We start from the raw sequence: 16,397 nt of genomic DNA, 5'->3' as shown, positions 1-16,397 counted from the left end.
CCGTTGGGCAGAAATAGAATTATATGCACAAGAACTATAAAATTACAGTATTGAAATTATCAATGTTGGTCAGAAAATAATAATACCATAATCCTCAAAATAATCACTTTAACCATGCTCTTATAATTTAATTGTCCCATTGGTTCGAATTAAATTAAAGAGCAATCAAATAGACTTTGCAGCGGAAACATGTAGGAATTCTATTCAAAAGTATTATTGTGGCCTTTTATCTCCAAACAATGGACAAGTTGGTGCAAAATTGAATAGAGATCAAACTATAAACAAATTCATTCAAAACATGAATTAAAAAGGCTTCTGAAATAATAGAAAAACCGTAAACTTCATTTACTGTGCATTTCAGCCCGTCTAGCAAAATCGGCCCGAGGCCTGTTAGCACGCGCGGCACTCCCCGCGCCCAGGCCGCAGCATGTGCCTGGGCCAGAAAACTAGCCCGCGCTCGGGTCCCGCCTGGGCCGAATGTGGCCCGATCAGGAGCCGGCCGCTGCTGGCCGTCAGATTCGAATCTGACGGCTCTCCGGTGATTTCAGCCACATCAAAACCCGGCGGCCGGCCCTCCCCCTAAAACCCTAGGATCCATTTCCCCTCCCCTTTCTCTCTCCATGGAGCGGCGGTGGCCACAGAGTGAAGGCGACGGCCATGATGGTCGCGGAGGAGGTGACGAGGCGGTAATCCTTGGACACATCCTCTGGGAATTAGAGTTTCATTTCATCCGATCCAGTGTTGTATTGAACGCTCCCACATCATGCATGAATTTAATACTATGACAAACTATAGAACAACATAAATGAAACTTTGCGTTGTAGTGGTTGTATCATTCAAAATTTTTCATTTCACTCTAGACCAATGGCAGAGGATAAAAAATTTAGGTATGACGCGGAACTGATGAAGCAAAAGGCTGCACTATAGCACTTGTGCTAAAGCCTAAAAGTCTTAAAACATTTTGCAAAAATAATCCAGCTCAAGGTTGAGCACGTATATAGTCCTAGCAAAATCCGAGGTATGGCGACAATACTGCCTGCTGCTACGCCACTACTCTAGATAATGTGGCGGTCGAAACTGGCCACTGAGAATGGCGCTGGTAACGTTGTCATATTCAAACTACCAATTATATATGTTAGAATAATAGCACGGAAGCGATAACCTACCAAATTATATGCACGCCACTTTGAAGCCGTCCATGCTCGAATCCAAAAGACTAGTCTAATAGGTGAGGACTGCCCCACCTTATATGTTGTGCTCTCCCACCATCAACTTCCGAGGTGGGATTAAATCAAACAATATAGAGAGAAGTTTAATCGAGTCCGTTATAACCCGGGCGCGAGTTAACATGACCATTGGCAGGAGACTAAGTTTGATCGGGGTTCAAATGTCAGTGTGGAATTGGTCTCACATGCACACTGGACAGATATGTTTCATCTATAAAATTATTGTAAGAATAAGTTAATTAGAGGTGATCTCGGTCTGGCAGCACAGGTTATCTTCGACTTTCGAGGACGGTATGTGTTAGGTAGGAAGTTCTGACCGGTTAAAACGAATAACACGTATAATAGACCCTTTGATTCGTATGGAAGGAATGTAAAACTACCAAACTCAGTAAGTTACAAAAATTACGAGATGCGGCAGTATTTTATTTGAAAACTGCAAGGTTCTAGAGGGTTGTACTTGAACAATGACCGTTTCCAAGTTTTCTTTAGCATTATTGCTGTGCCAGGCTTTTTGATAATAAAACCATCTTCTCCGAGGGCACAAGTGCAGAAAAACCATGCATTCCTTTAATAAGTCCTGAACTGAACCCTTCCTCATCCTCGCTCGCTCTTTCGAACACACTACTCCCCTCCTCGAGATCTGACGGGCAACACCTCAGCTGCTCAAGGCAGAGCTAGCTCTTGCGATGGAGGTTAAGGAATCTCAGATCATTTTATTTCTTGCTTCTTTCCCGGATATATGTATCTGTGGATGACTTGATAAAATTTATTCCACTACGGGAAACAGTGGGTTTACCGTGTGCCAAAGCACACGGCAAAGACCCAAAAACACTCGGTAAAGAATTTGCCGTGTGTTACACACGGTAAACAGCGCACGGCTATAAACATCTAGGCCCTCTATGTATGTTTCGGTGATTAATGACAACCATTATTGTGACTAATGATTTTGTGTAGCTTAATGAATTATTATCGCTCATTGAATCATATGTTAAAGAGGCCCCTCAATTTCATTATTCAAAAAGGCGATCTTGGTATTCAACTCAAGTATATAACAAGACTAAGGATCTTTCTAGTCCTAAGTGTCACAAGGTTGAGAAGGACACTTAGGTTACTATATGTTTTATAGTTTTTTGTAGAGGTCGCACTATTAAGAGGGGTTAAGGCCAAGTAACTTGAGCATGGACATGGTAAATCAAAAATCGATGCACACTATGGTCACTCAGGTTCCTAGAAGTTCAAATAAGTGGTTTTCAACTTATATCTCAAGAATATTTGGATTTCATTCAAGACTCAAATCAGAAAAGGCAAAATCAGAAAAAGTCTATACACCGGTTTAACCGAAGATTCCAATTTTCTCTACGTCGGTTAAACGCAGTTATCAGAGTCTGGACAAGTACATACACCGGTTAAACCGATGATATTTGAAAATTAACATCGGTGCAGTTGTCCAGAACATTGGTTTTTCCAGGTTGTTTCAAGGTTACATTCACCGGTTAAACCGACGATATTTGAAATTAACGTCGGTGCAATTGTCCAGAGAGTTGGTTTTTCCAGGGATTTCAAAAGTTATACTCACCGGTTAAACCGACGATGGATTTGAGTTAACGTCGGTGCAGTTGTCGAGAGAGTTGGTTTTTCAGTTGATCAGTGGACAACTACACTCACCGGTTAAACCGATGATACGTCGGTTAATCTGCCTGAGTTGTAACGGCTAGTTTTCCAAATGCGCAGTTTACATTCATCGGTTAAACCGACGATGACTTTTGGAGCACCGTCGGATTAACCGGCGTGGCGTACTTTTCTGGCAGCTTTTCTCCAACGGCTCTATCTGCGTGAACTGTCTATATATACCCCTCCAATGGGTCATTTTGAGGTCTCTTGACACCAGGCAATATTCATACACTCATACTATTGTTGAGAGCCACCTTGAGCTTCATATTCCACACATGTGATCATTCAATCATTCAAGAAGCAAGACTAAGGACTTGAGTAGAGAGAAGCTTGTGTGCATCCGTTCTTGGTGATCGGTTCTTACTCAAGTGAAGGCCCTAACTTGTTACTCTTGGTGATAGGCAGCACCTAGGCGATCTTGGAGATTGAGGTGTTTCTTCCGGAGCTTGCCAAGTTGATTGTGGGAGCCCGAAGAAGTTTGTACGTGACTTGAGCTCCACCACGCCGGGATGGTGAACGGAGACTCTTAGTGAGCGCCCTCGTCTCGGTGACATGGGAGGTGACAAGACTCTTAGTGAGTGTCACAACGTGGATTAGGGGTGTGTGCCAACACATCGACACCACAGAAAAAAAATCCGGTTATCTCTTGCCCACTCTCTACTTTCAAGCACTTACTTTCATGCAATTATACATGTGCTTGACCTTAGAGATCATAATTTAGCTCTATCTTGCTTAGTTTCATATCTTGTTGTATTCTTTATAGCTTGTGTAGTTTGCTTAGTTAGCCGGTTGGTGAATTGAGCCTTACTAGCATTGCATAGGTTAAGGTTGCTTTATTTTGTTTTAGAAATTTGAAAAAGGCCCAATTCACCCCCCTCTTGGTCCATCGATTCTTACAATTGGTATCAGAGCCTCGTTGCTCATTTGGATCATTAGGCTTCACCGTCTAGAGCTATGGCCAAGATGGATGGTTCGCCTCCTCACTTCGAGGGCAAGAACTTTGCTTATTGAAAAGTTTGCATGGCTGCATATCTTGATGTGATTGCTCCCGAAGTGTGGTTAGCGACTAAGACCGGATTCACCGGAAATCCCACCCCCGAACAACTAAAGTGGAATGCAAAGGTTAGAAATGCAATTTTTGAAGCCATTAGTGAGGAAGTCTTTGCTAGAGTAAATGGCATGGACTTGGCAAGTGATATTTGGAAAGAGCTCATTGAAATTCATGAAGTCTCCACTAAAGTTCGTGAGCAAAAATATCACTTGTTAGAGTTAAGTATGATTCTTTTAAAATGCTAGCTCAAGAAAATTGCAATGATATATATTCTCGCTTGAATGTCATTGTCAAGGACATTAATGCACTTGAAATATCCAAAATTGACAGTGGCTCCATCAACCGCAAGATACTCATGCTCCTTCCAAAGCCCAAGTACAATATCATCAATGCTATGCTTCAAAAGGATAATCTTGATACGATGGAAGTGGGAGAGCTTGTGGGCGAAATTCGCGCTCATGAAATGGATATTCTTGGTATGTCCGAAGAGCCAACTTCAAGCAAGTCAATTGCTCTCAAAACCAAAGCCAACAAGTCCCGCAAGCTCAAGATAATCAAGCAAGAATCAAGCTTAAGCAATGAAGAAGATGATCATCATGAAAACTCATCCGATGATGAAGATGATGGAGAACTTGCTCTCATGATGAGAAAGTTCACACGCTTGAGTGACAAGATAAACAAGAACGGTTACAACTTTGACCCTAAGAGAAGAATGTTCCAGCCAAGGGAAGATGTCAAGAACAAAACATGCTACAATTGTGGAGAAAAAGGTCACATCTCTCCCGATTGCCCCAAGCCGGACAAGAGAAAGAAGGACAACAAGAGCAAGCACCGCCATGATTCAAGCGATGATGATGAAGATGAAAAGAAGAACAACAAACTTGGGAAGAAGAAGAGCCATGACAAGAAGACCAAGCTCTTCCCAAAGAAGAAAGGCCACACCAAGAGAAGCTTCTTGGTGGAAAAACAAGAATGGGTGACCGATGTCTCATCAAGTGAAGAATCAAGTGATGAAGAATACATCATCACCATTGCTCTCACCAATGAAGAACCATCGCTACCTCCACCTCCCATGTGCCTCATGGCAAAAGGTAACACAAATGTATGTGAGGAAGATAGCGATAGTGATAGTGATGATGAACTTGATCCTAATGAATTTGCTAACCTCATCAATGAGTATACATTCGTCATCAAGAGAGAAATGGGCAAGGTCAAGCTTCTTGAGAGCACTCATGCCAAGATAGAGCTATCTCACTCCGATTTGCTTGGCAAGTACAATGACTTGCTCAAAAAGCACCATGAGTCACTTGCACTTGCTAAGTAAGTTGAAGAGAGTCACAAAAAGCTCAAGCAAGAGCATAGGGAGTTAGCTCACAAATATCAAGAGTTTGATTTTGCCTATGAAGCAATTGACCCGAGTCTTGAGAACTTTATCAATGAAACTATTGAAAAGGTCAATTCTTCTACTTCATGTGATGACCTACTCAATAATACACATGCTACTAATGTTGTGCCCGAGCTTGCTCCTTCTAGAGAAAAGGAATTGATGGATCAAGTGGCAAGCCTCAAGAGTAGTGTGGAGAAGCTTTCAAGAGGAGAATACATCCACAAGGAAATTCTCTTCAACAATGCTCGTGACTATGGCAAGAGAGGTCTTGGTTCATTTCCGGAGCCAAATCAAGGCACTACTCCTTCTCCGGAGATCCAGACTAGCTTAATAAAAGAAGTTGGATCATATTGTCAACATTGCTAAGTCACCGGGCACCACACTAGGGAGTGTCCCTTACCATCATGTCCTTTCCCTACTTTACCTAAGAATTACTCATCTATGCATCAAAATAATCGTTTTCTTTTGAGTAAGGTAAAGGGCAAGGTGAAGGCCAAATTCATTGGCAAAATCACAAAGGAAGTAAAGAAGAAGCCCCCCAAGCAACTTTGGGTTCACAAAGCTCTTGTCACACATGTGCAAGGCCCAAAGCTCGCTTGGGTTCCAAAAACTCAAAATTGATTCTCATGTGTGTAGGTGAACTACAAAGCCGGTGGAAAATATTGGGTACTTGATAGCAGTTGCTCTCAACACATGACCGACAATGATAGCATGTTCACTTTTCTTAAAGACCCCGGCGATCATGAACATGTCACCTATGGTGATAACTCAAGGGGAAAAGTTTTAGGTTTGGGTAGAATAACAATTTCTAAAGATTTATATATTTCTAATGCCTTGTTTGTAGAAGCACTTAGTTTTAATCTTATTTCAATTACTCAATTATGTGATCTTGGACTAACGTGTACCTTTGACAAGAATGATGTTGTAGTAACCCTTGAAGAAGACAAGTCATTGGTATTCACGGGGTTTAGGCATGACAACATTTACTTGGTGGATTTCTCTTCAAAGCAAACAAGCTCCATGGCATGCCTCTTCACCAAGTCGTCTCTTGGGTGGCTTTGGCATAGAAGAATTGCTCACATTGGCATGAGCAACCTCAAGAAAGCCCACAAGAGAGGGATGATCACCGGCTTGAAGAATTTCACATTTGACAAGAACAAACTATGTAAAGCATGTCAAGCTGTAAAGCAAGTTGCAACACATCATCCTATCAAGATGATGTTGTCTACCTCCAAGCCGCTAGAGCTACTTCACATGGATCTTTTTGGTCAAACTACATACAAGAGCATTGGTGATAACCTCTATTGCCTAGTAAATGTTGATGATTTTTCACGTTATACTTGGGTCATGTTTCTAGGCGATAAGAGTGAAACTCTGGAAGTCTTCAAGACATTTGCAAGAAGAGCTCAAAGGGAGTACAACTCCCCAATTGTGAAGATCCGGAGTGACAACGGCACCGAGTTCAAGAATATGAAGATTGAAGAATGGTGCGATGAAGAGGGCATCAAGCATGAGTTCTCCGCCACCTACACGCCTCAACAAAATGGAGTGGTGGAAAGAAAGAACAAAACACTAATCACTCTAGTAAGAGCAATATTGGATGATTATGGCACGTCCGAGAAATTTTGGGTGGAAGCAATCAATACGGCTTGCCATGCATCCAACCGAGTGTATCCCCACCGACTCCTCAAGAAAATGCCATATGAACTCATCACCGGGAAGAAACCAAACATATCCTACTTTCAAGTCTTTGGTTGCAAATGCTTCATTTTTAAGAAGAAAATGCTCGGTAAGTTTGAGAGTAGATATGATGAAGGATTCTTTCTTGGTTATGCATCAAACTCCAAAGCATATAGAGTATTCAATCAAACCTCAGGGTTAGTTGAAGAAACATGTGATGTGGAGTTTGATGAATCTAATGGCTCCCAAGAGGAGGTTGTTGGCTATGACAATGTAGGTGATGAGGAGATTGAAGAAGCTTTGAAGAAAATGTCCATTGGGGATATCAAGCCGGAAGAGGTGCATGAAGGCAATGATCAAGGGGGAGGACCTTCCTCATCTACACCAAGCACCTTCATGGCACCCCAAGTGGATGAAGATAAAGAAAAGGATGATTCACAATCTCAAGAAAGTGTTCCAGCGCCAACACCCCAAGTCCAAGAACAAGAAGAGCAAAATGTTCCACCACAAGCACAAGTCATCCATGATCCAGCTCAACAAACATCCACGCATGAACCGCAAGTGAAGCATGGTCGTATCTCCAAGGATCATCCAATTGATCAAATCATTGGTAGTCCTTCCAAGGGAGTAAGAACTAGTTCTAAGCATGCTTCATTTTGTGAACATTACTCGTTTGTTTCTTGTATTGAACCCACTAGCATAGAGGAAGCGCTTGAGGACTCGGATTGGGTGATGGCCAAGCAAGAAGAATTAAACAACTTCACCCGCAATGAAGTTTGGGTCCTCGAAGCTCCTCCGAAAAACAAGAACATCATCGGCACTAAGTGTGTCTTCCGAAACAAGGAAGATGAACATGGGGTGGTGGTACGCAATAAAGCAAGACTTGTGACAAAAGGGTTTTCTCAAGTCGAAGGTTTGGATTTTGGTGAAACTTTTGCTCCGGTCGCAAGACTTGAAGCTATCCGCATTCTTCTTGCTTACTCTTCGCATCATAATATCAAGTTATATCAAATGGATGTGAAAAGTGCATTCTTAAATGGTGTTATTAATGAACTTGTTTATGTTGAGCAACCTCCCGGGTTTGAAGATCCGAGGAATCCTAACCATGTTTATAGGTTGCACAAGGCACTCTATGGGCTCAAACAAGCTCCAAGGGCTTGGTATGAGAGGCTTCGTGACTTCCTAATCATGCAAGGCTTCAAGATCGGGAGAGTGGACACCACATTGTTCACAAAAGACATCAACGGGGATTTTTTCATTTGTCAAATCTATGTTGCCGATATTATCTTTGGCTCAACTAATGATTTACTAAGCCATGAGTTTGCTACCATGATGTCTAGGGAATTCGAGATGTCCATGATCGGTGAATTGACCTTCTACCTTGGTTTTCAAGTCAAACAATTGAAGTAAGGGACATTCATCCATCAAGAGAAATATACTATAGATATCTTGAAGAAGTTCAAGATGGATGAATGCAAGCCGATCAAGACACCCATGGCAACCAATGGGCATCTCGACTTGGATGTGGACGGTAAACCGGCTGATCAATCCCACTATCGTTCTATGATAGGATCTTTGCTTTACCTTACCGCATCTAAGCCCGATATAATGTTTAGTGTGTGCTTGTGTGCCCGCTTTCAAGCAAACCCAAAGGAATCACACCTCTCGACTGTGAATAGGATCCTTCGGTATCTCGAGCACACCCCAAGCATAGGCTTGTGGTACCCCAAAGGCGCTAGCTTAGATCTCTTGGGATACTCGGATTCGGATTTTGCCGGAAGCCGTGTGGATCGCAAGAGTACCTCCGGGGGTTGCCACTTGCTTGGGCGTTCTCTAGTTTCTTGGTCGAGTAAGAAGCAAAATTCCCATGCTTTGTCCACCGCGGAAGCGGAATATATAGCGGCCGGTGCATGTTGTGCACAAATCCTATATATGAAGCAAACCATTTTGGACTTTGGTGTGAAACTAGATAGGATACCACTCCTTTGTGACAATGAAAGTGCCGTAAAAATTGCCAAAAATCCGGTTCAACACTCTCGCACAAAGCACATTGATAGTCGCCATCACTTCTTGCTTGATCACGAAGCTAAAGGAGACATATCTCTTCAAGGTGTGAGATCTGAGGAGCAATTGGCGGATATATTCACAAAACTATTAGACGAGAGTACATTTGTTAGGCTAAGGCATGAGCTTAATATATTAGATGCGGCAAATGTCATGTAAGTTTCCATGTCATATAGAAAAATGCATACATATAGGACACTTGTCTAACCATGGTAAGATAGTGATGAGCATGGGTTTAGCTAGAGGTGGTGGCCCACTTGTTTTCCTCTAGGCTTGTAGAAAGGCTCATCATGAAGAAGCTTCCCGTGGGTTCAAATTTGACAAGTAGAACTTAAATTCTTGTTATGCATTTCTTGTCATATAGATGTGCACTTCATGTTTACCCTTCTCTCGCATATGGTTGTAGCTTGCACCATCATTGCATGCGTAAGGGTCACAAAGGAGATCACTTGATGAAAATGAGAATTGTTTCATATGCAAGATCTTAATTCATGAAAAGTGAAAAGAGCAAAGTGTTAGGTGCATTATTGCCTAGTGAGTCATGTCATGATGAGTTTGAAGCTCTCTATCTTCAATATTCCTATGACATGGCTCATACATTTTATTTGGCGCTTTATCTCGCTTTGCGGCTTTTTTCCTTGTGTTTGAAAAGAAAACTATTAAGCTAGTGTGCTATCCTAAGTATTTTGAGGGGTAAAGTCGCCTATGCAAGTCCATTAACTTAAGTTTAGTTGAATTTTCTAAATTTATTGGACTTAGCATAGAAGAGTGAGCTGAGTGAAGGTTTTTCGGGTTCACCGGTTAAACCAACGCTTAATGGAACAACACCATCGGTTTAACCGGCGTTACTAAGTTCTATCTCAGCTCAGTCAAATCCAGGCGTTCAACCGGCGTATGCAAATGTCCGAGCATCGGATCAACCGGTGAACGTATTGCAGTTCTGACCTAGCAATCAACCGGTGACAGCAGTGTTCAACCGGCGAGTTCAAAATTCATATCGTCGGTTCAACCGGCGTTCAGACGGGTTTTTGCTAGAGTCTCTGGTGAACTGAACCGATGCATTTGACCGGCGTTCTAAACCTAAGCATCGGTTTAACCAGCGTTAAGGAAAAAAGTGGGGCCCACCTGTCATATATCTCTTGCCCACATACTCTGCTCTCACTTTTCCTCGCCGCCGCTCGTTCTCGCCCACGCAACCGCCGCCGCTCGACCACGCCGCCACCGCCGCTCGCCCACGCAGCCGCCGCCGCTCGCTCCACGCGCCGCCGGCCCGAGCCACCGCCACTGCGCGCCATCCACGCCACCGCGTGTCATCCACGCCGCCCGCGCTGCTCTAGTTCACGTGCAGCCACAGCCGCCCGCGTGCGCCGCCGTCTGTGCACCGCCGCCGCCGCTGTGCGCCTCCACACCGCCCGTGCGCCACCGCCGTTGTGCGCCTCCGCACCGCCTTCACGCACAGAGCCGCCGCCACCACATCTCAAGCCTTTCACCACTCAGTCGCAGTGTGAGTGCAAGGTATTCGACAGTTTTCCTGACCGAGATGGGTCGAGAGAAAAGGAAGGGGAAGGAGGTCGTGGTCGAGAAGCCGGTCCGAAAGCGGACCCGTGCAGAGAGGGAGGCCAAGAGGGCCGAGATGGTGGCCAAGGCCGCTGAGGAGCAGGCATCAGGCCGTGCTCGTCCGTTCAGTATCAGGGAGCAGCCTAGCAGGGGCAGGGGCAGAGGCCGAGGTATGGGCAGGGTCCGAGGTGCCAGGGCCACCAGGGCCACGACTGAGGCAGCAGCAGAGTCAGATCGCTCAAATTCAGATGCAGCACAGTCAGAGCAGTCTCAGGGGAAGACTACTCAGGGGTCACCGACTCCATGACGTTCTGGCCGCACTCGGCAGACGTCCCCAGGAGTAGGTTCTTCGCCAGCGACCGAGCGTCGCACTGGACCGAGGACGCGAGGAGGTCACCAGCCACAAGAGCCTCGCGGGTCCACAGCTGCAGCAGCAGCAGCTCGCAGAGCCGAGGCCCTAGAGGCCGAGCGCACAGTGTTCAGGATGGATACTATTGTGCATCTGGAGCCAGGTGTGCTACTCCAGAACTTGACCAAGGCCAATGCGGCGAAGGTCAAGAGGCTCAGGTGGAGTGTGACAGAGGAGGACTGGTTCCCTGTGACCCGTGACAGTAGGGTTGACCGTAGGTTCTGGACGCTCCTTCAGGCCAGTTTCTACGAGACCTATCAGAGGCCAGTTCCTTCAGGCCATTTGACATAGTGGATTTTATTCTGGCTGAGATAGAGGATGTGATCACTGATGGGATGGGTGTTGTACGCCAGTTTCCTTATGCTCACTAGATTAGTTACATCTGTTCTATGATCGTGCCAGCTGAGTCACCCATCAGTGCAGTTTATCATCAGGATGAGGCTCCCAGGTTCCCAGTCTACCGTCCCACTGCACAACAGGAGAGGAGGAGGGGCAGACAGGCAGACAGAGCTGCTATGGCACGACTGTCACCTGAGGTGTAGGCCCGAGTGGCACATGAGGACGAGGCACTACTAGCAGCAGAGGCACAGCTTCCCGGAGGAGATGATGAGATTCACTGGTCTGAGCTTGAGTCAGACTCCTCCGAGGACGACGAGTACTTTCCTGCAGCACCAGCCAGTCATGACCACGAGGCAGGAGGGTCCAGAGAGCCACCTCCATCGTCACCAGCAGCTGCTACTGTCACAGAGTCCCAGGTGACTCAGCCGTCCGAGCTCACCTCTCTTCTTCAGCAGCTTGTCACTCAGCAGAGAGAGGATCGGATTGCACAGGAGGAGGCCAGGAGAGCCCATGAGGCTCAGCTTGCAGCTATTCAGAGGGAGGCCGCCCAAGAGCGTACTACAGCCGAGGAGCGCTTTGTCGGGCTCATTGACCGAGTTTCACAGAGGACAGACGCTCAGTTCCAGCAGATGCAGCAGGGCATGATTGCGATGTTCGGGATGATCACACAGCTTTACACTCACACCGGACTCGCCCCGCAGCAGCCAGGACTTCAGGGTGTTGGAGCATCTCAGCTTGCAGTCACACCAGTTCCAGCCCCTACTGCAGCTCCAGCTTCTTCGATGACACCGGAGACCACGTTCTCGATGTCCGCACTTCTTGGGTCTGCCGGTCGTCCGCTCTTCTCGCCACTGCCAGCGACTACGCTCTTTCAGGACTCACCGTCAGTGGTTTAGTCAGTCGCCCTCCCCGTCATACCACAGGCACCAATTTCAGGGGGAGGAGGAGGAGAGGAGTCTATACTTCCGCAGTCGACGCAGCCGGCAACTTCAGCAGTCACAACTTCATATGTTGACACTTCTTGTGCTGACCCGGTTACCACTTCTACGGACCCTCTCCCAGGCAGTGCCTACACGAGAGCCTCCACGATAGCTACACCTCCAGTTAGCTCAGACCCACAGCTCCCGTCCGATGATGACGACGACCTGGACCGCTTCCTCACCGTGCCGCGACAGCAGGACCCGTAGCTCGCCTTTTTAGTGCTTTTATGCCAAAGGGGGAGAGAGTTAGGGGGAGTTGGAGTCAGGGGGAGGGTAGAGCTAGAGAGAGCTCGTAGTTACAGGACTTTGATGTTTTATATCTCATTTGATGTTAGTTCATGGATATGTACATTTGACTCTTGTGTATGCTGTGTTTTGAGACATATCTATGGATTCCGTTTGAGCCGTTGAGCTCCTTGGTTCTTTTTCGAGTTTGCTTGAGTTTCTCCTATTTACCTTTCTCGCTCTCTCGTTAATCTTTATGTTTGTGTTGTCATCAATCACCAAAAAAGAGGAGATTGTAAGCATCTAAGCCCTCTAGGTATGTTTCGGTGATTAATGACAACCATTATTGTAAGCATCTAGGCCCTCCTGTTTACCTTTCTCGCTCTCTCATGAATCTTTATGTTTGTGTTGTCATCAATCACCAAAAAGGGGGAGATTGTAAGCTTCTAGGCCCTCTAGGTATGTTTCGGTGATTAATGACAACCATTATTGTGACTAATGAGTTTGTGCAGCTTAATGAATTATTATCGCTCATTGGATCATATGTTAAAAAGGCCCCTCAATTTCATTATTCAAAAAGGCGATCTTAGTATTCAACTCAAGTATATAACAAGACTAAGGATCTTTCTAGTCCTAAGTGTCACAAGGTTGAGAAGGACACATAGGTTAGTATAGGTTTTACAGTTTTTGTAGAGGTCGCACTATTAAGAGGGGTTAAGGCCAAGTAACTTGAGCATGAACATGATAAATCAACAATCGATGCACACTATGGTCACTCAGGTTCCTTGAAGTTCAAATAAGTGGTTTTCAACTTATATCTCAAGAATATTTGGATTTCATTCAAGACTCAAATCAGAAAAGGCAAAATCAGAAAAAGTCTATACACCGGTTTAACCGAAGATTCCAATTTTCTCTACGTCGGTTAAACGCAGTTATCAGAGTCTGGACAAGTACATACACCGGTTAAACCGACGATATTAGAAAATTAACATCGGTGCAGTTGTCTAGATCGTTGGTTTTTCCAGGTTGTTTCAAGGTTACATTCACCGGTTAAACCGGCGATATTTGAAATTAACGTCGGTGCAATTGTCCAGAGAGTTGGTTTTTCCAGGGATTTAAGAAGTTATAGTCACCGGTTAAACCGACGATGGATTTGAGTTAACGTCGGTGCAGTTGTCCATAGAGTTGGTTTTTCAGTTGATCAGTGGACAACTACACTCACCGGTTAAACCGATGATACGTCGGTTAATCTGCCTGAGTTGTAACGGCTAGTTTTCCAAATGGGCAGTTTACATTCATCGGTTAAACCGACGATGACTATTGGAGGACCGTCGGATTAACCGGCGTTGCGTACTTTTCTGGCAGCTTTTCTCCAACGGCTCTATCCGCGTGAACTGCCTATATATACCCCTCCATTGGGTCATTTTTAGGTCTCTTGACACCAGGCAACATTCATACACTCATACTATTGTTGAGAGCCACCTTGAGCTTCATATTCCACACATTTGATCATTCAATAATTCAAGAAGCAAGACTAAGGACTTGAGTAGAGAGAAGCTTGTGTGCATCCATTCTTGGTGATCGGTTCTTGCTCAAGTGAAGGCCCTAGCTTGTTACTCTTGGTGATTGGCAGCACCTAGGCGATCTTGGTGATTGAGGTGTTTCTTCCGGAGCTTGCCAAGTTGATTGTGGGAGACCGAAGAAGTTTGTACGTGGCTTGAGCTCCACCACGCCGGGATAGTGAACGGAGACTCTTAGTGAGCGCCCTCGTCTCGGTGACATGGGAGGTGACAAGACTCTTAGTGAGTGTCACAACGTGGATTAGGGGTGTGTGCCAACACATCGACACCACGGGAAAAAATCCGTTTGTCTCTTGCCCACTCTCTACTTTCAAGCACTTACTTTCATGCAATTATTCATGTGCTTGACCTTAGAGATCATAACTTAGCTCTATCTTGCTTAGTTTCATATCTTGTTGTATTCATTATAGCTTGTGTAGTTTGCTTAGTTAGCCGGTTGGTGAATTGAGCCTTACTAACATTGCATAGTTTAAGGTTGCTTTATTTTGTTTTAGAAATTTGAAAAAGGCCCAATTCACCCCCCCTGGTCCATCGATCCTTACAATTGGTATCAGAGCCTCGTTGCTCATTTGGATCATTAGGCTTCACCGCCTAGAGCTATGGCCAAGATGGGTGGTTCACCTCCTCACTTTGAGGGCAAGAACTTTCCTTATTGAAAAGTTCACACGGTCGCATATCTTGATGCGATTGCCCCCGAAGTGTGGTTAGCGACTAAGACCGGATTCACCGGAAATCCCATCCCCGAACAACTAAAGTGGAATGCGAAGGTTAGAAATGCAATTTTCGAAGCCATTAGTGAGGAAGTTTTTGCTAGAGTAAATGGCATGGACTTGGCAAGTGATATTTGGAAAGAGATAATTGAAATTCGTGAAGGCTCCACTAAAGTTCGTGAGCAAAAATATCACTTGTTTAGAGTTAAGTATGATTCTTTTAAAATGATAGCTCATAAAAATTGCAATGATATGTATTCTCGCTTGAATGTCATTGTCAAGTACATTAATGCACTTGAAATATCCAAAATTGATAGTGGCTCCATCAACTACAAGATACTCATGCTCCTTCCGAAGCGCAAGTACAATATCATCAATGCTATGCTTTGCTATGGCACACGACAAAATTAATTTTAAGATTCCTTTTTTTGTTTAATCACAAATATTTCAGATTCCAATCAAATTAACATCATAGGCAATTCATATATATTGCATCAAATGTCACGATCATTTCATATATCACAATTTGCATCACATTCAATCCATAGAAGTCCAAATGCAAATATAGCAAATATCGCAATGCATACAAGCCCAAATGTAGTCGATACAAGTCCATACAAGCACTGGTAGTTCATACATGTCCATACAAGCACAAGTTCAAACGATAGTCTATACAAAGAGTGCATGTCCATACAAGCACAACTCACGACTGTGGCGGCGGTGGCGGCGGGTGCTGCGACCACGAAGGGTTCTGCTGGAACTGCTGCAGGTAAGTCACCCATTGAGGAGGCGGCCACACATTCTGAGGCATCGGCGAAGGGGACATTTCTGTCGGCCCATCATTTGATGCCGCCGATTGAGGCTGCAAATTCAAAGTCATTAATTTGAAGTATTTGTTTCTAAGACATTGTTTCTAAGTCTTTGTTTCTAAGTCATGATAGAGTTGTCTATGAGTCAAATAATGATAAATGAAATTAGAAGGTTGTGAAATCGCTCACAGGAGTAGGGGTAGCTGCACGCGCTGGGATATTAGTCTGAGTGAATTGCGGTGGCGAAAGACCCATTTGCGAGCCCAGAGTCTGCATGAACTGAAAAGCCAGGCCCAGCTGCATCTGATTCTGCTGGGAGGCTACCTGTGTTTGCCGAAGGTCTTGCTGCATCCTCTCCCGCTCGGCCGCCCACGCCTGCTGCTGTGCCTGCTGCTGTGCCGCCCACGCCTGCTGCTGTGCTAGGAGCTGTGCTTCAAAGTCCCATTGCATCTAGGCCTACAAAATTAGATTGCATGGTTAGAGTACCAAGAAACATATGTCAAAATTAATAAACCTTTGCTGTAACAGAAATAACCTTCAGTGCCTCCATCTGGATCTCCGTAGTGCTTTGACGTGGGCGTATGGCCGGGCTAGAGCTGGTGCTCCTGGCTCGAATCTGCGCGAGAGTAGGAGTACTAGCGGTGTCAATCAAGCTGTCTCCAATCCAGTACCGGCCATGCTTCTTCCCTCCTCCCACCCTCATCACGAC

The 16,397-nt window shown here is 45.1% G+C and overlaps 1 protein-coding gene across 1 annotated transcript; it reads right to left on the bottom strand.

The window, feature by feature from the left end:
- Positions 1-15,368: 15,368 nt before the first annotated feature.
- On the bottom strand, positions 15,369-16,397 carry LOC120705124 (mediator of RNA polymerase II transcription subunit 15-like). Its single transcript, XM_039989637.1, has 3 exons — positions 16,224-16,397; positions 15,878-16,144; positions 15,369-15,741 (listed from the first exon to the last, which is right to left on the bottom strand). Exons 2-3 carry the CDS (start codon positions 16,136-16,138, stop codon positions 15,583-15,585), a joined length of 420 nt encoding a protein of 139 aa, XP_039845571.1. The 5' UTR covers positions 16,139-16,144; positions 16,224-16,397; the 3' UTR covers positions 15,369-15,582.

This window comes from Panicum virgatum, chromosome 4K (genome assembly GCF_016808335.1).
Source record: "Panicum virgatum strain AP13 chromosome 4K, P.virgatum_v5, whole genome shotgun sequence".
Taxonomy (NCBI): domain Eukaryota; kingdom Viridiplantae; phylum Streptophyta; class Magnoliopsida; order Poales; family Poaceae; genus Panicum; species Panicum virgatum.
The sequence above is the reverse complement of the archived record's forward strand: the minus strand, read 5'-3'. Positions and strand labels throughout refer to the sequence as shown.

Excerpts from the sequence above, each read along its gene's own strand:
- LOC120705124 (XM_039989637.1), bottom strand. The coding sequence starts at position 16,138 with ATGCAATGGGACTTTGAAGCACAGCTCCTAGCACAGCAGCAGGCGTGG. Across the intron at positions 15,742-15,877 it reads GTGCAGCTACCCCTACTCCT|CCTCAATCGGCGGCATCAAA; the intron begins GTGAGCGATTTC and ends TTGAATTTGCAG.